The sequence below is a fragment of the Agelaius tricolor genome, unplaced genomic scaffold (assembly GCF_023055355.1).
Source record: "Agelaius tricolor isolate 1412-34295 unplaced genomic scaffold, bAgeTri1.0.p SCAF_3, whole genome shotgun sequence".
NCBI classification, from domain to species: Eukaryota; Metazoa; Chordata; class Aves; order Passeriformes; family Icteridae; genus Agelaius; species Agelaius tricolor.
The window spans coordinates 43584165-43607661 of NW_027269263.1; the positions used below are offsets into that span (position 1 = coordinate 43584165).

Below are 23497 nucleotides of genomic sequence, written 5' to 3' on the forward strand. Positions count from 1 at the left end.
CCCAGGGAGATCGTGGATTCTCCTTTCTGGGGACATTCAAACGCACCTGGAAACGTTCCTGTGCTACCTATTCCAGGTGACCCTGCCTTGGCAGGGGGTTGGACTGGAGGATCACCAGAGGTCCTTGCCAAACCAAACCGTTGTGTGATTCTGTGAACCCTTCCGGCATTCCCTGCCTACATGGCGGGCAGTGCCGCGGCAGCCCCGCACACCCACAGAGCTGCACACGGCCCAGCCGAGCCTGCCCTTCCCACAGCCAGCGGCGCACATGGCGCGGGCCGAAAGCCGAGCCGAGCCGAGCCGAGCCGAGCCCAGCCGGCACGGAGGGACACGGAGGGAGCAGCCGGGCACGGCGGGCGCGCTTTGTCCCCCACCCCGCGCGGCCTCAGGCGCCCCCAGCACCGCCCCTGGGCTGGCGCCGGGGCCGCCACTCCCAGCGTGCACCGCGGCGCGACGCGCGAGGCGCCGCTGACGTCTCAACCCCGCCACTGGGCAGCGGCGCTCGCGCGTCACGAGCTCGCGCCGCTGAGTCAGCGGCCCACCGTCGCAACGCCCGGCCATTGGCTGCAACGGCGCGGGGCTCCGCCCCCGCAGCCCAGTGGGGCTATAAAAGCGGCTCCGGCGCCCCCTCCGCGCCTTTAGCCCCGGGTGTCTGAGAGGAGAAAGATGCATCGACTCCGCTCACGGGCCTCCACGGGGATTTCTGCCTTTACCGCCGGTTCGCCCTCCGCCTGCTCTCGCCAATCACCCCCGCTGCCCCGGCCCGAGAAGTCAGCCTCGCAGAGGCGTTGGAGTAAAAAGCGCTCCTGCTCTTCTATCGGCTGATTGTCGCTGATTCCCGGGCGGGGGGGAGTAGGGAGACCGAGACCCGGAGAGGGGCCGCGGGAGCCGAGCCGAGCGCCGCTGCGACCATGCCCAAGCCTAAGAAGCGGGGGAGCAACCACCAGCGCGGAGCCGGTGAGTGCGGCTGGGCCGGCGGGTAGGGGCGCGCGGTCCAGACGGCGTTTCCCGTGGCCGCGGGAACAGGGCCGCGCTGCCCGGCCGTGCCCCGCCTCCCCGCGGGCGGTGGGTGGGCAGCAGGACGGACGGGCGGGCGGGCGCGGCCGCGGGGCTCTCGCTGGCCGGGCCGGGGCCGGGCGGGTGACAGGAGCCGTCCCTGAAACCGCCACCTCACGCCGCTGCGCGCATGCGCTGGGGAGCCGGGGCCGGCGGGCGCGGCCGCGCTGGCGGCGGCGGGAGCGGCCCGGGGCAGCGGCGGCTCGGCCGCGGGTCCGCCCGCTGCACCACCGGCAGCTGCAGCGGCTGTGTGTCACCGTGTCGTGCCCGGAAGGCTGCTGTGTCTTTAAAGAAAAGAATCATTTTTCTAGACTAAAGTAGGATGTTATAAAATAAACAAATGCAGAATGTGCGTGTCTAAGATGTTCATACTTGGGGTAGAACGGAGGTTTTGTGGGGTGGTGAGAAATTGCCCTTCAGGCTGGCATAGCTGTGTGTAGCATTGGTTTCTAATACCAATTTTCAGGAAGTGAGCAATTTATAGGGTGTTTCTGCCACTGCTCTTATTTTAGTTTGTGGAGGGCTTGCTGTCGTTCTTGCCACTTCTGTTGAATCCCTATTTGATAGCAGCAAGAAGGTGGCCATGTGAGAGCTATGAGCCTCCAAGTTTGTTCGCTCGTGCATTGTCTGGTGGGGCTTTTTTGCGTTATGGTTAATGATACAAGTGGATGTAGCAAAACTTCCGGAGTGTGACTAACTTAATTGGAAAGCATTTGGGCACTCATCCAACTGAAAGGTGATTCTGCCTAGATAAAAATAGTTTTTTGGGGTCTTGGTAGTCAGGAAGCCTGTTTGAAGCTGGTAAGCCCTGTGTGCAACCTAATCCCATATATCCTGCACTGAACTGGGTAATATATATTTGCCCAAAGGTTTGACTTACACTGTCTTGACGTTCCTCAAAATTTTAAAATAAAGATTGCATGGCAGTTTTTTTTAGATAGCTCATTCTAACAGTTAAATTAACATAGACCTATTTTTAAAGCATAGTCACAGAAAACTGCATTAACATGGAGTTGTAGAAAGATCCTAAATTTCCAGTAGGAATTCATCCAATTTCTAGAGTAGGAATTGGACCAGTACTAGGTGAGCCTTCCTCACTGCTCACAAATGATCTTCCAGAACAGAGCTGACAAAGTCTTCAGAGTGGGAGTAAAGGAACCAGCAGATGGAAATGTTCTTTCTGTGGTTGGGTCAGGGGAAGCAAATCTGCTCTGGGAGGGATCAGTTCTACTTCTGGTGCTCAGATCTTCCTTTTCTGTATGAGAGAATTAACCAAACTATTGTATTCGTCTTTGCTTAAGGTGGTCAGCCCAGAAATGTGCAGCCTTTTAGTGATGAAGATGCTTCAATTGAAACCATGAGCCACTGCAGTGGCTTCAGTGATCCTGCTAGCTTCACTGAGGATGGTAAATTCTTTTATTTATATCTATTCATCTTTTAAAAACATAAAACCTGAGCTGATGTAGTAGTTTTAAGTAGAAGACTGTAAGTAGCAATAATGAAATAATGCCATTATATTAACACTGTGATAGCTAATCCAGTGGCTGGTTTTTTTTGTTTGGTTTATATATATATATATAAAAATATATATTCCAGGTTTCATGAGCCTTGTGAAACTATCAGGCTCTATTCTACTAGAATAGAATGTAGATATAGAGACAATAAGATGTGGAGTACTGCTATAGAGACAATAAGAATTTTAAGGTGAGTTGTAAGACATGGATTTTCATAAGAGGTAGTTGAAGCAGTAGGAACTGCAGAAGAGTTTAAGATGGGAAGAGTCATATTTTGCCTGTTTTGAGCTAGATTTGTGCTTTGTCTCCTTTACCATCTTTGCAACCTGGACTACTGTAATGTCATTTTGTTGAGAGGAGGGGACCTGAAAGCCTGAAGCAGGGGGATAAGCAAGGAGCCATTTTTGGGTACATGCTGCTCTTAACTGAGCTCCTGTTGCAGAGATGTCTGAATTGATGCTATATGGGACAGGCTGCTTTGACTCACTGCATCAGCTGTGAGCACCTCACAGTACTCCAGGGCTAGATGTAGTGGACTGGAGGAAAATGTGTTGACAAGATTGTCTGATGGTCACCAGATGGAGAAAATTTATGTAAGAAGCAGATCTAGGAGCAGCACAAATGTATCACTAGGCCAGTTTTATGGAAGTATTTTAGGGCACAGTCTGATGTAGTAGGTTTAACACCATTATGCTGCTGTGTTACTGAACAATTCTGAAGGTGTTGTCTATATTAGGCTGCTTCCTTATTAGTGTTAAAAGCATTGTGTTGGAACTACTGTGTCTGCTAATAAAATGTGTATCAGTGGGACTAAATTATTTCTTCTGGATTAGGGCCTGAAGTTGATGAAGAAGCTACTCAAGAAGACTTAGAATACAAGTTGAAGGGATTTATTGATCTTACATTGGACAAGAGGTATAGTCTGCTTTGAAAAAACACATTCATACATTATATTATTGCTTGATTTAATAAGGAAAATACACATCAAATCTTCTTTTATAAATTACTGAGATTTTTATTCTGGGGAGAACTTCTGGATCTAAAAAATTTTTTTTTGTTCTACTGATTTTTTAGGATGGGTTAGACTTTCCTTTTCTAATATATTGAAATAGAGTGACTTTCTTTCTGGCCAGCAATACTGCTGTGATCTCTGTCTCCAAACAAAATTTTGCTGTCCATGAATAAGAAGGCAATTCAGAGCATTTAATTTCTTCATAGTATTTCTGTGGATTACTCTTACTACTGGGTGTAGGCAAATATAAATCACCATAAAGCAAGGGCGGACGTTTAGCTGATATGTGCTGATTTCAGGTCTTCCTTTTCTCTTCTAACAGTGCAAAGACAAGACAAGCAGCCCTTGAAAGTCTGAAAAGTGCATTTTCTTCTAAAATACTATATGAATTTATCATGGAAAGGAGAATGACCCTAACTGATAGCATTGAGCGCTGCATAAAGAAAGGTAATTAACATGCATTGTATTAGAAAGCAATAATCCCTATGAAATAGCACATTGTTTAAAAGAAGTTAAGATTGTGAATGTTCTCTAGTACTTTACAGAGTGCTTAATAATTTAGGTAACATTACTTTGTAAATGCAGGTGTCACACTTTAACTGTCCTAGAAAATTAACTGAAATTATCTTCTATCTCTTGGTTTCTGAATTTCCACTTACATGCTTTCAGACTATTATCTTTAAGAGATTAAAGGAGGCAGGCAGGGCAGAAGGTGGTTGCTCATCACTGTGTTAATTAATCCCTAGGTAAGAGCGATGAACAGTGTGCAGCTGCTGGGCTGGCTTGTCTTCTGTGTGTGCAGATGGGGTCAGGAATTGAAAGCGAGGAGATTTTTAAGACCCTTGGTCCAGTTCTGAAGAAGATTGTCTGTGATGGAACAGCCAGTATCCAGGCCAGACAGGCTGTAAGTATGAAATGTTTATTTGCCAGGCAGGGACAGAGGGCTGCTTCTGGCCAGCTCACTGTTGTGTAATCCAGGACTAAAGGTTACCACGCTAGTGTGTACTCATAATGTTGACAGGCACCCTCAATGATGCATAGCAGTTTTCACTGGCTTAAAAAGTTCCACCTGAAAGTTGAACATGATTCTCTTTTTCAACTGTTACATGTACTGCTTTGTCAAGTGTCTGAACTCACTGTATTGCAGCTTCCTTACTTCTGGGGACTGATGTTGGGGTCCTAGAAAACATTTTCCTACTGAGTGATATATCCTTCCTGTATTAATTTTATTTTATTCTTGAAATTTAATTTTATTCTTAAACAGCACAGGAATGTTACTTAAGCATTTACATTTATTTTTGGTAAAATCACAAATAGCACATGTGGAAACTACATAAATAATACAGCCATTCTACCAAATGTATTTTTAAGTTACTTTTGCCTGGTCATCTCATCTATACATCAGCAGTATGCATGAAATAGTGAGGAAAGATTGTCCAAAGCACTTGCCAGAAGTTTTACTTTTGCTTAAACTTCAGAGATGCAGCTAATATTTTCCAACTTTCCTTCATCATTATGTGGCTGGCTACTCCTAGTCAAGCTATGGCACAACAAATACTGTCAGCTGCAAAAAAGAGGTAGTATCAGTTCAACAGTAGTTATTTCTTCAAACAAAAGCTACTAAAGTTTGTCCTGTTCAAATGTAGTTTGGGGCCTGTGTGGTTGGTGCAAACATCGCTTTCAAATGGTTTCCTCTTTATTCTTTGTAAGAGAAACTGGACTAGAATATGGGGCATAGGAAACGGATCTGCAGGAGAAGTTGAAAAGTTCCAGGAAAGGCTTTTCAAGGGCAGAGTTTCCATGCTATTTAATTGAAATAGTGGTCAGAAGGAGAAACTATTTCCCACAGCTGTTAATAAATATCATATAATTAGCAGCATAATTTCTGCTTGTAAGTCCTAGTGAGATTTAAAATCATTGGGTGAAAACAACGCCACATGGAGCTTTTTCAAGGGCTTTGTAAGCTATTTAAAAATAATGATACATGGAAAGTGAAGGCTTGTGAGTAACAAATGCTGTAAAATCATCCTGAGAGTAGGTGGGAATTGGGAGTGTTACAAAGCTAAGTGTTACAAAGAAGGTGAATTAAGGATTGGGGACTTCTAGACTCTTCAGGTTTTTATCTCAAGTTTCTGTTGCTCCAGATGTTAAATTTCAAAGGTCCCAACTTTGAAACTGTAACATTATTGTCAAATACTGACACTTTTTTTTTTCTTTTGTGTCCAGTGTGCAACCTGCTTAGGGATTTGCTGTTTCATCGTGACCGATGACATTACGGTGAGGATGATTGATACCTTTCAAATGTAATAAACTGACAAGATGAAAATGTGTGACTCCTAAACCACTTCCATGGTATTTTTCACTTGTACAGGAGCTGTACTCTACCATGGAATGCCTGGAAAACATCTTCATGAAGGCCTATCAGCGGGATAGAGACACTAATGGTGTATCAAGTACCCATAATACTGTGCTTCACGTCAGTGCTCTTTTGGCATGGACATTGTTGTTGACCATTTGTCCAATGAATGAAGTGAAGAAGAAAATTGAAATGTGAGTATCTCTCTTGGAAACCAGAATTTGTAATGACTCTATATGCAATGAAACAGTGTCAGTAAAATTTAGGTCTTAATGAAATATGATTTACTCCTTTTAGGCACTTGCATAAACTTCCAAGCCTGCTGTCTTGTGATGATCTCAACATGAGAATAGCTGCTGGAGAAACACTAGCACTTCTGTTTGAACTGGCACGTGAAACAGATGCTGTAAGTAGATGTCAGTAGCTAAACCTTCTTTCATTGGGATAATGATGAGACAAATTACTTAACCTGTGTTGCACTCCACCCTGGATCTCAACAAGTAGCAAATAATTCCATGGTTTATGTTCTTTCTAGTGAGTCTGCCCCAGTCTAAGTGGGTACAGCAATAATTCATAGCTATCATTTTTTACATTACATTTCTGTATTGCAAAACAGGGCCAATATAACAAAATGCATCAAATGCTACTTAATAGCAACTAGAAATATGGAATGCAAGATTTAAATCTAAATCCAACACCCACTTTTAAAATAAAATTTTAAAAAGACACCTCTAGAGAGATTCCAGAATGAAACAGTATTGTTTACTGTAGTAGGATCACTCATCAAATGCTTATGCAGACAAGTTTGAGTAATTCACAGCCTGCACAATTCTGCTCTCAGCTAAAATCTATCATCAGGTAGAAAGCATGTTGACTTTAAGTATTGTTTTTTCAGTATTTTTACTTAGGTAACTTGAGAAGAATAACTGGTACTGCATGATGGTTTCGCAGCATTTGACTATTTTAGTGAGTTAAGAACTAGGCAGTCATTTTAAGGGGGAGGTTTTTAAAGAATTGGCACAAATTTCACACAGATATCAGTAATACTTCATTTGGTGAGATTTCTTGGGTTTGCTTTTGAATAGGCTTAGGTGCAAACTGCTCAATATTAGCTTTCCACAGCTAAAGTTGCATTTACGTTCTTCAATATGCCTTATTAATTTTCAGACTTTTTTCTTGACAGCACTGAAGGAAACGGCCTCCCTCTGCTTACGCATGGCACAGTTTGGGGGAGTTGCCTGAAGGGCTCCCAGCTCAATCAAGGCTGCTGCGCTTTGCCAGAATGCTGCCTAAAGTGAAAGGATAACTCCATTTAAGTCAGGAATCATGACACACTAGCACAGCATAACATGAAACAATGTTAAGGCTTCTGTATAAATGCAAGCAGTGTGGATTTGAGTCTCTTGGCTATGGAAGTCAACTTTAAAAGAAAAAAAAGTAAATGGAAACCAAAACTTGATCCTTTATTTGGTCAAGCTAACTGCAAGTAATGAAAATCTTAAAATATTTTGACAAATGAGAATAGTCGCTACATATCTGCTGTTGCATTGAGGAAATGCCCCTTTAATCATTACAGATTATTCTCATCGAATCCTCAACAATCAGTGCAGATTAAAAATACTTGATGTATTTGCCTTTGACCAGTTCCTTTCAGAAAGCTTGCAGTAAGCTCACTCTAGTCAGTTGATATGACAAAACATTCAGATTAAAAAAAACCTACAAGCCACAAAAACTTGTTTTTACGTAAGTTTGCATGCATTCTTACTAGTCCAGGTGAACTACTGCTGAATTAAGTGCAGTGGAGAAAATATTTCTATATATATAAAGCACCTATTAATTAATTAAAGTGAATAACACAAAGCTGTTTCTTGCAGTTTACTCAAAGTGCTTTGTTAAACATTAAAAAAAAAAGCTTCCTAATTTCCCATTTCATACAAGACTTATAGCTAAATATTCCATACTCTCAGTCCAGTGGTGTCTCACAGTTTGCCTCCAGCAGCAGGAATTTTGTGATAACAACATGAAAGTGCTCTCAGCTTGTTGGCAGGAGTGGTTCAGCAGATCAGTTTAGCAGTTTTAATCCCTTGGAATTACTGGAGTTGGAGTAGAACAGGTTGGCAGGTGTATATGCACACTGATGGAGCTGTATGGGTCACATGGCTGACCAAACAGACTTTGTTAGTGCCCTTCCTGGTAAACTGGGTGCTGTGACTTTGTTCTTGCTGGTTTCAATGCTGCAAATGGAACTGCAGAAGTGCTCTCTGTCTTTTTAATTAAAAGTAAGAGGTTGTAGAGATCTACACGCCCAAAATTTAAAGAGATCCATTTTCTTACCTGTAGGGGAAAAGGCTAAGGCCATAAAATAAACTAAAATCTAAAAAACATTTTTTCTGGTAACCTAGGATTTCTTTTATGAAGATATGGACCTTCTAACAGAGAAACTAAGAGCTCTGGCTACTGATGGAAACAAGCACCGGGCCAAAGTGGATAAAAGAAAGCAGCGATCTGTCTTCAGAGACGTTCTGCGGGCTGTTGAGGTGATTCTTTTGTCTTAGTTACAATCTAGACCTTCAAAATATATAGTGTACAATTCAGTGAAAACAATTTTATTATTAAACAGAATTACTGTTTCAGTGAAAGAAACAGGAAAAAGCTATTTTAAGTGAGATTTGGTAGTCAGATCACATATGTGGACTAGAACTGCTTTTTTCAGGAATGTTGAAAAAAGACTGGGAATAGTTAAATATTGTGGAAGCTAAGGAGAAGGATTGGCATAATTTGAAGTCACCTCTGGGATTCTGCCGGTAGAAGGATCTGAGTCACCTATTAGCACTTGTTACATTCCATTGTCCCAAATACCTGTAAGGTAGAGATTAAATGAGGCTTATATTCTGACTTAAAGGTGACTTCTGTACTTGGAACTGGTTTTCCTGGCGATAAGTCCAATTCCTAAAGTAATTTTAAAGATGAAAGTTGAGCGTTTGTTTTTTAAAAACTTTGTAATCATGAAGAATATTAGCTTAAAGTTCTACATGAGATTTGACTGTAGGTGTGCATCTGCTTTATGAACAAGTACAATCTTTAGCGTACGTACACTGTGTTACTTGGAAGGTTTGATGTTCCAAATTTATCAGTCAGAATAAAGTTCACTGAGATGTATAAAATTCCTAGTACAAAAGACTGTTTAAATTAAAATTTAGATGTTGTTTCCTTTGACTTTTGCATAGGAGCGCGACTTCCCTACAGAGATGGTGAAGTTTGGGCCTGAGCGCATGTATATTGACTGCTGGGTTAAAAAACAAACTTACGAGACCTTCAAGGAGATTCTGGGCTCGGGGATGCAATACCATTTGCAGGTGAGCTGCTCTCTGACACTTGCTCAGCCTGTGTTCCTCTGTGTCTGGCTTCTTTGATGAAATTCAGCCTGAATTACAAGATACTGAGTAGAACTTGGTGATGAGCCTTGCATTTGAGGTGTTAAAGACAGCACTTAAAAAAATTAATTAGAGTGAGCTACAGCTGTCTGGATAAGCTGCTTTTGAGTTGTAAGTTGGGTGTGCTAGCGTAGTAATCGACTTCTCCAAGAAGTAAGAAATTTAGGCTGAGTATGTTTTTAGCTTCAGGGTTTTCCCTGAATCCTTATGCTCTCTTTCAGCAGAGTGGTATAGTTGTCTGGCTGCTATAAAACTGCATGCCTCCACCCTTCCTGTTCAAACCTGTAAAAGAAAGGGAAAGTTTTAATAAAAAATAATGAACACAGCTTGCAGCCCAATCGTGACAGCATTCCACAAGAGAAGTCATAAATCTTTATCTCTGTTCGGGGAACTGCTTGTTTACTAGTCATCTGTTTACATATGTAACAGAAGCAGGAGCTGTAGTTTAGGAATATATGCTCCCAAATTGCTGTGATAATCTTGGGGTTAAAATCTTCAGTCCTGTGTTAATGAATTTCTGTGTGACTGAGGCAGCTCAGGCATGTAGCGGGTTTTTCAGTTTTTTCAAGTACTACTTTTACAGATAGGTACTTTAAAACTGGTGTGTTGTGAAACCATACAGGTCTGTTCAGCTGCCTGATTTTGTGTAGAACAGAACAGTGTCTCGCTGGGACAAAAATATCAAAGGAGGCAGGAGGAGCTGTCTGCCTTTTCAAGGTGGCTTTTTTCTGGTTGAAGGAGGAAGTGTTCTTGACTTAATTGCAAAAGATAGCAGCAATTTGACACAAATCTTAGTATTTCTTACTGGAATACTTAATATTTTACAGTAGTCAACTTTAGAGACTTGATAATTAGAAGGGAAGCTAATCATTTGGTGTGTTTCTTGTTTAGTCAAATGACTTTCTTCGGAATGTGTTTGAGCTTGGTCCACCAGTAATGCTGGATGCTGCAACTCTTAAAACAATGAAGATATCCCGTTTTGAAAGGGTAGGTTATTGCACTGTAATCAATTTTCTTTACTTCCTACTCTAATTACTCCTGCACTTCAGAAGCTGTCATTGTTACACTGTAGTTCTAAGAGTGCCTCATATGGTCCTGAATGAAACCCAGCCTTACTTGTATGCATCTGTGGACCCTTAAATTTTCCACTGGGCATGTGTCTGCTTCTGTGTTTTTTCCAAGGGGTCTCAAGGTTGATGTGGCTGCTGATGGGTACTAGATCCATACTCCACACATGTGAAACTTGGTCTCTTCTGAGAGACACGTATTTTCTGGGGAGGGACCAACAGGAAAGTCTGTCTGTCTATACACACATATACACACACAGATTAGCCTTTAGTGCAAAGATAACGTACTATAAATTTGAGAAGGCCTACCAGTTTACTTCAAAGATTAATAAAAGGATATTTTCATTTATTTTGTAACATGAAAAGTCTCTGAAGGGCATAAACCTTATGACAGTATGTAATTCTTTTTTCTTTGTTTTGTAGCACTTGTACAACTCTGCAGCATTCAAGGCTCGGACGAAGGCTAGAAGTAAATGTCGTGATAAAAGAGCAGATGTGGGGGAATTTTTTTAGATTGAACCCCTTTTCAATGGGGTTCAATTTTCATAATTCAAATAAATTTGTAACATTTAAATGAATTTTTTAACTTCTGTAGTCAGTTTGCAGTTGTGCATGGGTTTGTTACATAGTCTGTAAATATAATGCATGTTGTTGCTTAGTTTCATATACATTGTATATAGATTGATGTAACATTTGGTGCAGGGATATATTATAATGCTATACTTTAGCCCCCCACTAGCTCCAAAGGTCGATTATGTTGTAACTTGATACATTAAATGGGGTGGATAACTGTAGTCAAATGCTGTGTGTCAGATTGGATTCTTTATATAAAGGTAAAGTCATTGACCAAGTCCTCTGGTAAGAATATGAGAAGATGACCATGTTTGTGTGAAATTATTTTAGTAACTTTTTAAAACTCCAGTGGTAGACAGGCAAGAAATCCCTATCTAAGTATAACTTTATCCTGACAAGGACTGTGAAGTTCAGTAACTTCACTGACCATCAAGGAGTGAATGATAAATACTTGCCTCCATGTAAAATGAAAGTAAGATTCTTGTGTTCTGAAATTGAAAATTTAATTTTTGGAATAAAAATGTTTCTCACTGCCTGCTCTCTGTGTTAAAGCAATTTCTCCATTAATGAAACACTGTAACATTGACAAAACCTAAAGGTTGAATGGGATGGTTTTGTTTAATTGCTGGTTCAAACATGTGCTTGGGTATTCTCAGTGTGTCAGGAGGTGCTACATGCAAGTACTTTTCTGTGTTTCAAAGGTGTCTTATACTTGCATGTGCTCTGCATAACCACCTAATATTGATTTGCCATTGCTTCTCTAATGGTCAAACGTTTTCTAGTTTTGGTGCTGCAAAACATGTTGTCCTTTATTTTAGAGGAACCGTTCCAGCTGCCCTGTGTGTTGATCATGTTGAAAACTACTCTTCTAACCTCAATTTCTGGTTCTATAGGATTGAAATCTACCAGTAGCTGAGAACTGACTTAGGAAGGGGGGTGGGGTGTTATGTAATAAAGACACTAAAACCTGCCTAGTTGGAGCTTCTGAACCTAAAGAGCTGTAAAAGTGCCTGCTTAAATAAACATTCTTTAAATGTTTGTCACCAGATGAAGTAAACATTGCATTGAAAACAACACTGCCCCCTGGAAACTGTGGCCTGCTCTGATAAGGGAAAGTTTGGTTTGGGGTGGAGTGGTTGTGGGTTTTTTTTTTTTCCTCCTCCCAGTTTCTGATTACAGCTCAACCTATTCAAGAAGATCAATGAATACTATACCTTCTACTTTAACCTGTTTTTTTTCCCCTCAAAATCCACTATATAAGAACTTGTTTGGCTTACAAAACTGATCACTTGGACTACAAAAAACCTTGAACTGAAAACTGATGATGGAACACATGTCATTCAAGTAGAGAAAAAACTGATCTTGGAATGAGGTGTGAAGCTGTGTGCCTGTACTTGCCTGGCCAAAGGCCTTCCTTTTGAGCAAAACTGTTCCTTCCAGCCTGTTTGTGTCTCCTGTGGCTTCTGTGTAGTCACCTTTGGTGTCCTTTGCCAGGCACTTTTGGTGGCTTCCTGTCCAGCCTTTCTGCAGCACCTCCTGGCAGGGGGCCAAGCAGGAGGTTGCCCTTTTCCCTGTTACCCTGGAGCTGCCACCGGCAGTGACCCACGTGGCTTCCAGTGCTGTTGCAGAGGTGGCTCTTCTGCAGCCCTGCAGACATCCCTTGGGTTTGCAGACCTTTGCAGCTGGAGAGGCCTGGCTCCTTGTCTTACAAGTATTTTGCTGTCAGGAGTTTTTGGGCATGGGTGCCACACAGATTTTTTTTTTTCTCCTGGTTGGCACATCCTTATTTGGAGGGAGGACTTCAGGAGACTCCTGTAGAAAGGGAGCAATTCTGAGCAGCCAAACATGTCAGCTTAGGGTGGGAAATATGAGTCAGGTGATTTATTCTCTTTTGTTTCCTGAGAGAGGAATATGGTTATGGGCAGTTTAAAGGGATTCAGAATTTTAGACATGGGAGAGCTTCAGAAAGGATTTGTGGTATTGAGCTGCAGTCTCTCTGCCTGTCAATACAATGTGCTGTAACACCGCCTTCTGCAATGTCAGCGAGGAAAAAAGTGATCAAAAGAACTGTCAGCAAAGGAGCACTACTCACCACCAGTTCATCAGAATTTAATCTTTGAACAGCTAAGGATGCCAGACAAATTAGTCTACCACATAATACTGTCCCACTTGAATTCATAAAGTGTCTGGGAGAAGGGGGAAAGACCCTGGTTTTTCTAGTCTATGACTTTAAAATACTCACAACTGTAATACTGTAGATATGACTCTTCTGCATAGCAAACTGGTTACTCATAGCTACAGTGTTGTAGATATGACTCTCCTGCATAGCAAATGCAGTTTAGACAAGCACTAAAGCTAAGAGGTTTGGCACTAACCAAAAGATTAGTGAAATACTGATCGTCAGTAACAACCTTCATTCTCCATGGTGGGATATTATTGATTCCAATATAATAAAAATGAGCTGTATATGTACTGATTTCTGTTTAGCAGATCAGAATTGTGAAGTGAGCATACTTGGCCAAGCTGAACTCTAAATATAGACTGAGAGGGGCAGTCTGTTTCACAGCTATCTTTATGGGTACTGCAGGACTTGACAGGTTCCTATGGGACTAAAAGTAGAGAGAGGAACTGCAGAACAAGTTTTCTTCACATGATTTTCACTGGCTGATTTCTTCCATGCTGGCACATTACCTGAATGTAATTATGTTGTAAGTAGTGTTTCATTCTCATATTTTTTAACCTTTTAGATTTTATTTCCTTTTTTTTCCTGTGAAGAATTCTCAATGTGTTTTCTTTCCAAGTTGGGTTTTTTTTTTTTTTACCACAACAACTTAGGAAGAAATTTAAAAGTTGTATTGGGGAAAAAAGTCTTTAGGCAAGGTTAAAGTACAAGATACAATTAATTCAAAGGTCCCAATGTTTAGATTGATTTGTTGGGAATATAATCAATACTTTTGTCCAGTGACACTAATATTTGTATCCTTTCTCCTTTGGCACGTCAATGGAATCAAACAAATGTAATATAAACTTTTTAAATTAATAATGGTAATCTTCACTGTGTTTACACGTGCAAATACTTAAATAATAAGTGCAGAAAAATAGAATTCATAATACTAATGAATCAAAGGTAGTCACATTTATTATACCTCAAGCTGTTAAGAAGAGTCTTCCCTAAAGCTGCAGGGAGGTATTAATCAAAAGAGAGAAACAACTGCTCTTCAGAATCTAAAAATAACCAGCAGCCTTTGTGCATGCAGTGGTAACTTCTGGCACACTATTCAAACACAGGGCTCTATAATGACTGTGCTGGCTGAGGATGTGCATGTGGGGACACAGCAGAGCAGAGCCAGCTCTGGTGGGGACGTGGCTCAGACTCTGCTGCCTGGTGCCATGCCCTGCTCTAGAGGAAGGACAGTGGGCACAGCCATCTGTCCTGAAGTTACTGCTGCACACCCAAAGATCATATACTAGGTAAGGTTAACCCCTATCATGCCAGCTTTTCTATATTATTTTGTACTTTGAAGGAACACTTCTGAACAGAGAAAAAAGTAAGTTGTAATCCTTTCTTATGGGCTGTTAAAAAGAAATATGAAAGTATCCTTATAGTCCTGTCAGTCTCTACCAGCAGGAGAACAAGCTCTGTTGTCAGGATTGCTTTCAGTGCTTAGTCTTCAGACTTAGTGAGGCTCATTGAATGTCTGCTTTGCAGCGTGCTCAGATTTGGGGGAATTATAGCAATCTTCTGCATTTGGTTTGATGAGGGAAGGAGTGAGGATTTTCTGCAAACAATTGGAGTTCAAATGTTAGGTTTTTAATTTAAGGGTTTTATTAGGAATCTGGTCACACTGTGTTTTGTGTTCCTTGGAGAGGAAGAAAAGGCTCAGAAGCATGTCAAGAGGACAGTTAACCCATCTAGGATTCAGAAATCACCCTTAGGTGCTTAACACATGTCATCAAGGGAGGTTTGCATCCCACAAAGTGCTGATTTATGTTGGCAGATAAAATTGAACTTGGGAGCTTTATAAAATACTAAATGGGTAAGATGCATTCTACTCCAAATTTAAACTAATCTGTGGGGGCTCCCTCCTTACATTCACTAGCAAGAAAAACGTACATTTAGGCTGTGATTCTAAGGTGAGAAAGGAATATCTTAGAATAAGAGGGATATTACCTGGAGGAATATATTTTTCTTTAATAATTACAGAGGGAGTTTTCAGCGACAATTGTAGACAAACATGGCTACTTAGAATGCCTGCATCTCCTTATGGCTAGAAGTGTAGGTTATTTCTGGAAGACGTTTTTGTAATCACAGTACTGTAAAGAAAAGCAAAAGACTGATAAGGAATAATATACAATACATAGAAGCCACCTCTCTAGGTATTGCTTATTTTCTATATATAATCTTCTTTCAAAACTGTATTTATGTTAAGAATCATTCACTGAGTTCATGCACCCAGACTCTGCAGAGAAATTGCTTTTACTAAATGAACTTCATCCAGTGTCTTTTTTAAAGCAAGGGGTACCAGTCTGAAGAAAAAGCTTTTAAAATTTGTCCAAAAGTGTGAAGTAGACTACATTTTTTCACAAATAATAATGATATTCTAAGGTGTATAAACATTCTTCGCAGTGATATTCTAAGGTGTATAAACAGACACATATTCTTGTTGCTTATCTCCTACATTCATGCCTGCTTTCCCTGTTTTAAGTCTCAATTACTTGATGCTGAAAGAAGAGGACCTGAGTGACATCTTTCCTGGAAGTGTTAGTGAAGGTTTGGCTTTCACTGTGGTCAGGATCTCACACCTCCTCTTACCAAGTAGTCACTAAATAGGTACCATTCAAATCAAGGCTGGAGCCAGTCAAATTGACTTTTCTCTTTCTTTCTTTCCCCATACACACACGTATGTGCACAAATGCAATCCAAAAATGAAATGTTTTAATCACCAAAGGTTTCCAAGAATAAATAAGTGCTATGTATTGAGTTGTCCCTGCCTTCAAGATCTAGTAAGTGTGTTGGTCCTTCAAATCTCTGTATTTTAGGGATCATTTAGGCTGCTCAGTATTTCCTTAGAAAAGGATACCAGCTGTTACAAGTTATTTCCCACAGCCATGTGTTAATTTACCTTTTAAATTATTGTTTCTTATAGAGACAATGGAGAGGCCTTCCTTGGAATTTAACCTGCCTGATACTCATGAAGAAGGAAAACTTTATGTAGTTGATTCCCTAAACAACCTAAACAAGTTAAATGTTTGTCCAGCTGAATCCCAACATTCACTAGGTATGTATGATAGGTGATCTGTGGATTTCTGTATATACAATCCATATTGTGTGTCACTGATGTCAACAGCCTAATAGGCCAATAGGTATGCCAAGCTCTGTACTGAAAAATGTGAGGAAAAGATTAAAAATGGCATAATTTAGACAGATCAGACAATGATATAGCTGTCCCTGCTGAGTATTTCCACTTTAGGTTCCTGAAAATCCTTGCATTTAGTTAGGGATTTGCTTTCAAACCTGAACTTATCTTCTCTTTCAGTTGGGATTTATGAGGTGATCTCTTGCAGGATAATGCCCACTATACACCTACTATATAAATAGCATCATAGCTCTTCCCAAGCACTAAAATTCATACATGGCAATAGAAGCACCTGAGAATTTCTGCTCATTCCTTTAAGATTCATCTCCTAAGAACTCAAACCAGTTACCTGAAATATCTGTGAAACCTTTAAGCATTTTACTTTCTGAACTTTCTTTACTCACAGTTTCAGTTATGGCTCTCACATTTCTACTGGTTTGATAAGGCTTTTCCCTTTGATTTCTCACAGCAACAAGAATATTTTCACCCAGTGATAGCTACAATTTGAGTTCTTTGTGACATGAAAATATCTTAAAACCTGGAGCTCTTCAGCAACATTCCACATAACAATATTTGAGTCTGCTTTTATTTCCCTTATTGTAATGGCAAATTTGAGTGAAGAAATTTATAGATCAGCAGCCATGTTAAAATGTGGCCATAATTTAATCATGCTTCTAATTATGGGTCTTAAATATTTTCTCATTACTTCTGTTTCCAAGTCCCCTAACTTTTCCCAATCCAAATAGCTGAGTGGTGCTGGTTTCCACATTTAACGCAAATATTTTAGGCATAAAGTACTAATTTCTCATAAACAGATTAACTTGATATTGTCACTTCTACACATGGAAAATGAGACAATGGCATATATAAATTTTAATTTTAAGAAACTCCTTTCAGTGTGACTGTTTTGCTTTCTTTTGCAATTTTATTGGACAGTATTATTTACTTTTAGGGTAAATATACAAGGCTCTGTGGAAATGTATGTGATTCTCTGGAATAATCACATGCATGCCCCTCCCTACATTTCAGCAGTAAAAAATGGTAGCTTAATAAGTATTTTATTAATAAATTTGTAAGATCCTTTGGTTCCTTCTAGGATTATTCTTCTAATGTAGCTTTTAAGCTTGGAAAGTCTGTAGATATCTCATCCTGTCAGCTAACTTACTCAGCAGCATAAAACTCTGGTTCTCTTGCCAGAAAATCAGAGACATGTCAAAAGCTGTTTAGTTGCTTTGGTAGGAGCCATGCAGTAATTTCATGTTTTAGGTGATAAAATGTTCCCACTGTTTGCAGTTTGACAAGAACGTGTGCTCACCAATTCCTCACAACACTGCAGCCTGGCACGTTCAGCCTGATGAAATAGTAAGAAGTATTCATTAGGCAGAGCAAGCTCAGACCACTTTTGAGACCACTATTGATAACTTAGGATGCTTGTCAGGAGCAGGCCGTGCCCATCCCTATTATTCTGACTAGAAAATAATATTGGTGCAGACACTTATTATATGGTGCATTTGTTATGAATGCTAAGGGAATAAGAATAGAACCTCAAAGAAGAAATATGAAAATATTACAGCTTACGCACAGACAGGAGTATGTTAAATACAAAATAAAGAAAAACAGAAATACTCCCAGAAATCTACCAGATCAGTGAATTGCTCAGCCTTAGGTAGAGTCATTATTAAAGTCCTGTAATGGCATATGCAGCCTTTCCTCAGCTTTATCACTACAGGCTCAGTTGCAAAGACCTCAGAGATTTCCACCAGCTAAAACAAGAACGTGACCTAGAAATACATTTTTCACAGATGCACACACTACTCTCCCTTTCAGAATGGCAAGAGAGCAATTACAGAAGGATAAATTACAGTAATTTGCATGTAATTTTAATACGTATGAGACTGACACCAAAGTGAAATTACATTAGCTTTCTCCTCCCTCCAAAACAGAAAATAAACCCAAATCTTTGTAAGTTATTACAGTAGTGTACAAACTTACTTAAGATTAAACAAACAGGGCTCAAGTGTAAATTTTTTACATTCACACAAATTTCTTCATGGTGTTCACTTGACTTGTTATCTTTGGGGCTTACTGCCACCTCACGTTGGTTGCAACTGTTTCTATGAGAGAAACTACTGAATTTCCCTATATATGCAACACATTCTTTAAAAAGCAATGAACTGGCTTGTTGAGCTGATTCAAGGTCAGCATTGAAAGTGCCCTTCTTTTTCCCCTCATTCTTCCTGCGCTTAAAGGACAACATCTGTAGTCTATGTGAGAGTCTGCTCCATTCCTGACAACTGGGAGGATTGGTGCCTCATTCTTTACTGGAATGAAACCAACAAATCCTAAAGATGAAGAAGAATACTGGAAACATTTGTTTTAAGATAAAACAGTCAAGACCTGAATTCATTCTATCCAACATTAGGGGTTTAACTGAGGTGTTTACTTTGGGAGATTAATAATCCCAGGGATACTTCTCATTAAACAGAAAAAGAAGCATACCTAGAGGATGAATGTGCATGATGAATCTGTACCTTGGTTTTCAATATGCATTTCGCTTTCTTCCCTTTTGAAAAGGTTAAATACAATCAAGCCCTTACAAATTTGCCTGATGAAAACTTCATTGCAACCTTTGTACGTGTAAAACAGCTGTAAAACTCTGAACTGTAAAACAGGGCAACTTCAACCAAACACTGTATTTCAACACAGAAACATTTTTGTTGAATGTGTTCTAACAGCTGTAACAGATGTATAATTTTTTATATTTCCAAATTCAAGCTGAGTTCATAAAGTTGATTTCTTCCCCTTTCATGAAATAACACAGGGAATGAAATCTGTTGGCCAAATATACGATGTATTCTGCATCATTTCAGATACCAGAAGCATTTTGTCATGCTTCTCCTAACCAAGCTTAAAAAACTGCATCACCAAATGCTTTGTCATCTCTTAACAGCTGAGGAAGAGAACACTGGTGGTAGTGGAGAAAGTATGGCAGGGAGCAACGCAGGAAACCAGCGTTTGTTCTTCGTCACCTTTGTTCTTACTTTGACCGTCAGTTTGGCGCTTGTTTCATTTGTAATATTCTTAATATGTAAGTAAACCAAAGAGTAGTTCTTAAAAATGTAGGGCCAATTGGGAAAATAACTTTGCTGAAATGAGTCATGCTACCCTGTAACATGCTACTCCTGTGTTTGCATGGTCTAAGGCTTTGGCTGGTTCTGGGCACTGGGTCGTGGTCCTGGGGGCAGAAGCACAGGCAAACAGCACTCTCTCAGGGCTAAAAGGCACAATTTTATTCTTAGGGCTAAGGATTTGTGAGCTTCAACAGCTGTGAAAAATTTATCTCAGCAGCATTATACTGTCTTGCTAAAAATGCTGGCTGGAAATGAAATTAAAATTTAAAGGTAATTGTATGGCAGTGAGATACTTTGGCAATGTGCCTTCCATTCCTTTCCAGATAAAAGTCAGTATTGGGGTCATTCCACTGAAACTGGAATTCCACCCAGGCTAACACTTAAATCAGGCTACCTGAAGGAAGACCTGACCCTTTGTCGTCCAAGTACTGCCTGGAAATTGATTTGGAACTAAGAAAGACTTAAGCATAAGAAAAAGAATTAGACATTTATCAAGATTTGCATGTAGCATTGGGTCTATAGACACAATCACTTTTCCAGTTTTTTAGGACTGATCAGGCAGATTTAGCTGAAGACATGTCTGGTTAATGGAACCCTTATCATCTTGGGGTTTCTGAGTTAATAATATTGAATAGAATCTGAGGTGCATTATCTCAATTTACAAGACTATTTTGAAAGAATTGGAACCCATATGAAATCAAGATTTCTTATATCCTGTGGTAGGGAATTTGCTGAAACATAGCGAAAATCCTGATTTTTCGTTTAGGCCAGGAAATCCTAACCCTTGACTAAATTTTCTTACAGGCACTCAAAGAAATAACAGACAACTAAAGAACATAAAGTAGATTTTAAGTTACATGATTGTAAAATCCTAATTGAAATACCTCATACTTGAATTTCAGATTAATTTACCATGGAGCTGCTAAAAGTAGAGCGTTGGTATAGAAAAAGTAGTCTTGGGTTGCTCTAGTGGAAAATTATAAACTAAAGTGAAAAGATTTCCTACAAGAATTAAAGCAGTTTGCTTCCACTCAGGTTGGTGGAGGCCTGGGCTTTTGAAACTGATTTCCAGTGGTGTTTCAGTTTATGTTACAATGTTTTATTAGATACATATAGATATAGTGTGTTCTATAATCTGAGATGTTTGCAAACCACATGCATAAATTCATTTAGCATTACTTCTATTACACTTAAGCTTCAAAGCCCATGGGTAAATTTTTGAACTTCAGAAGGCCAAAAGAAAAATAGCTCCAAGAGTGCATATTGGCATGCCAGAAGAGGCTGGCCTCAAAATGTCAGTATTTGCAAGAATTTTCATGTTATTTACAATAAAATAGATGCAAATACTTGCCACAAATTGGATCTTGAGCCCCAAAATGAGAAATTTCCCTGTTGACACTAATGGATATGTTCCTGAAAACTGCAAAAATTATTTGATCCATATATGATTTTATAACTCTGCACTTAGCTAAAAGAAGAATCCAGCAAATAAGCAAAAATAATGCAGTGAGCAGGTAAACCCACCAGATATATAACTTCTTATTATTAGGTTTTGTAGTTGTTTTCCTGTTTAATATTTTTAGTCATCATAATTCCTTACAAAGTCTCACAGGAATACAAGTGAGAGTAGTCATGCTCTTGATTTAAATGTTGCCAATTTAATGTGGTACATTTTCCTTTTCAAGTTCAAACTAGACATGAGGTGGACCAAATATCAAGCAGACTACTATCTGAAAAGAAGAACATAGAAGAGCTGAAGAAACTTAACAATATTATATTAAAGCATCTGAATCAATCCAGAATTAAGGAAAAGCCTTCTGATCTTCATGCTTACTTCTTTACCCATGCTGAGCTCAAAGTCCCTGGAGAATAAATCTTCTTTGGAAAGAAATTCAGCATATTCATAACTCCGACATGTTCATGTATGGCACACAGGCTGCTGAAACATGGTTGCTGAAACATTGCTGGAAAAGTCAGCTGAATGAAAAATATTAGCAATTAGTATTTTACCCTGTTTTACGTGGACATAGATTTGTAACAGTAAGCCCATAGGATTCACAATAAACAATGGATTGTCAGTCTGGGGCAAAACTTCCAGATTCCCTGTGTATTATAATTCACAGGGGTAAGGGCCTAGTTCTACTTTAAATGTAAGTCAATGATCACAGAAAATCACAAGTTCTATTCACATGATTCCAGCATCACCTTGTTCACTTAATTATTCTTCTGTTACCTTTGTACAAGCTTTCTGTTTGTTTCTATTACTATTTGTATTTAAGGATAACTTCAGATTTCAGAACTTATAAATAAATCCATTTCTGGTCTAGAGTTTTGTGGTTTTCCCTTCTGTGCACCTAAATATACTGATATACTACTCTTTCTGTGAAAAATCATCCAAACTTGAATAACAGCAAACCCTTTCATAAGATGCCATAATCAGCCCAAATTTGTATTGACAGAGTGAGTGTCCTATTGCCTGACACGGAAAATGGGTTTAGAGGCCCCAGTCTGGTAATGTCACAGCATCATCACAGCCACTCTATCTCATGGCAATGCCAATACACTCACAATCTGCAGGTGAAGCCCAAGTGTTTTTATAAAGTGATGTGGGGGAAATACTTGTCCTTGTACTCCTCCCTATAGTTCCTGCTGGTCACCATCAGAGAAAGGCCAGATGAAATGTGGTTGGAACCTTCAGGGTTTTAATGTTGAGTGATACCTCAGAGGTTAAAAGGAGCCACCCTCTCTGAATTCACACTGTTGTGGAAACAGACACCTAAAAGTGTGATCACATAAGGGACTGCTGGGTAGCTTTGTAATTTTTTAGTATTCAGAACCTTCTACTGAAATATACATTAAGCAGGCACCTTCATAATCAAGCAATAAATTGATTACTCTCATCATGACAGTGGAATGACAGCTGACACTATGGAATACGTTCAACATCTTTTGTTTTACTTAAAGTTCTCATTCTCATCCAATTCTTTCTTATTTTTTCTAGACAGTTTTACAAAAAAAAGTCACCAAACTCAACAGCTAGCATTTCAGTCTTCTTTTCCAGAATTTATTATATTCCTTTCTGTGATGACTACTTCATTGTCTGCAACAAAGGGAAGAACTAAGTGCAGGAGAATTCCTTGGTATCACTCTACCTGGATTTGCCCACCAATTCTATTCCTGCTATTACGAGTGCTTTCTTTTACACTTATGTTTTACATCACCTTCTTTCTATTTCCTGATTTTTATTTTCTTGATGTATTACTGTCAAGTTATTCACATGAAAATGGTGAAGATTTGTTTCAAGAGTTCATTACTCCAGCTGTTACTTCCCAGCTGTAATTTTAGTTATCTCCTCTGGACATCACAAGTAATTTTTACAAAGGTGACTCTAATACAGCTATCAGAGAATGAAAAAATAAGTGTAGAAAAACTTGTAAGGAAAGGAACCCTGAAAGTGTAACCCAAACATCTTTCTGTAAATTCTGTTAAATGATAAAAGAAAAGGTATCTTAAGACTAAAATAATGACACTTGCAGTGTTGCTTCTCTGTTCTTCTCTGAGCTGTGACCTGCTTTTTAGTGACAGTATTAATTTCTCATCTCTCCCACTCCCATTGTAGCCACTGTAACTGCTCTCAAGCTCTGCCTTGCACTGACACACAACCATACTTGTGAGTCAGGGATAAACACCAGTATTTGGCACTCAGTATCTCAAATGTGGATTTGTCACATCCCTCTTTACAACAGCAGTTATCAGAGCAGTCTGTGGTCTGCTAAAACTGATACCAAAAGCCAATAGATTTTTTTTTTCCTGGCAGGAAACTGTAAAAAAAATTGTGCTAGAGCAGCAGTCCCCAAAGGTATAAAAGTTTCCTCATCTCTCTGATGTTGTCCTCAATTATTCTTAATCTGGTTTTTCAATCAGTACTCATAATAAATCCACTTTTTCTGTCTCTGCTATTGATTAGAAGTGTTGTTGTTTGATTCCATGGTTTCAT

The 23497-nt window shown here is 39.6% G+C and overlaps 2 protein-coding genes across 4 annotated transcripts; both read left to right on the forward strand.

The window, feature by feature from the left end:
- Window positions 1–618: 618 nt before the first annotated feature.
- IFRD1 (interferon related developmental regulator 1) lies at window positions 619–11550 on the forward strand. The gene is made up of 12 exons (XM_071423659.1): window positions 619–957; window positions 2358–2462; window positions 3404–3485; window positions 3905–4029; window positions 4329–4486; window positions 5809–5859; window positions 5954–6132; window positions 6236–6344; window positions 8341–8475; window positions 9166–9294; window positions 10264–10359; window positions 10863–11550. The coding sequence occupies exons 1-12, from the start codon at window positions 912–914 to the stop codon at window positions 10950–10952; spliced, it is 1305 nt and encodes a 434-aa protein (XP_071279760.1). The 5' UTR covers window positions 619–911; the 3' UTR covers window positions 10953–11550.
- A 151-nt stretch (window positions 11551–11701) lies between these two features.
- On the forward strand, window positions 11702–21828 carry LSMEM1 (leucine rich single-pass membrane protein 1). 3 transcript variants are annotated; one of them, XM_071423661.1, is made up of 5 exons: window positions 12413–13720; window positions 14301–14483; window positions 16160–16291; window positions 19320–19457; window positions 21186–21828. In XM_071423661.1, exons 3-5 carry the CDS (start codon window positions 16165–16167, stop codon window positions 21371–21373), a joined length of 453 nt encoding a protein of 150 aa, XP_071279762.1. In that variant the 5' UTR covers window positions 12413–13720; window positions 14301–14483; window positions 16160–16164; the 3' UTR covers window positions 21374–21828. The 3 variants fall into 3 exon arrangements, with proteins under 3 accessions (XP_071279761.1, XP_071279762.1, XP_071279763.1); XM_071423660.1 differs by lacking the exons at window positions 12413–13720; window positions 14301–14483 and adding an exon at window positions 11702–12384; XM_071423662.1 differs by lacking the exon at window positions 14301–14483.
- The last annotated feature ends 1669 nt before the right edge of the window (window positions 21829–23497 follow it).

Excerpts from the sequence above, each read along its gene's own strand:
- IFRD1 (XM_071423659.1), top strand. The coding sequence starts at position 912 with ATGCCCAAGCCTAAGAAGCGGGGGAGCAACCACCAGCGCGGAGCCG. Across the intron at positions 958-2,357 it reads CAACCACCAGCGCGGAGCCG|GTGGTCAGCCCAGAAATGTG; the intron begins GTGAGTGCGGCT and ends TCTTTGCTTAAG. Across the intron at positions 4,030-4,328 it reads TGAGCGCTGCATAAAGAAAG|GTAAGAGCGATGAACAGTGT; the intron begins GTAATTAACATG and ends ATTAATCCCTAG.
- LSMEM1 (XM_071423660.1), top strand. The coding sequence starts at position 16,165 with ATGGAGAGGCCTTCCTTGGAATTTAACCTGCCTGATACTCATGAAGAA. Across the intron at positions 16,292-19,319 it reads TGAATCCCAACATTCACTAG|CTGAGGAAGAGAACACTGGT; the intron begins GTATGTATGATA and ends ATCTCTTAACAG. Across the intron at positions 19,458-21,185 it reads ATTTGTAATATTCTTAATAT|TTCAAACTAGACATGAGGTG; the intron begins GTAAGTAAACCA and ends TTCCTTTTCAAG.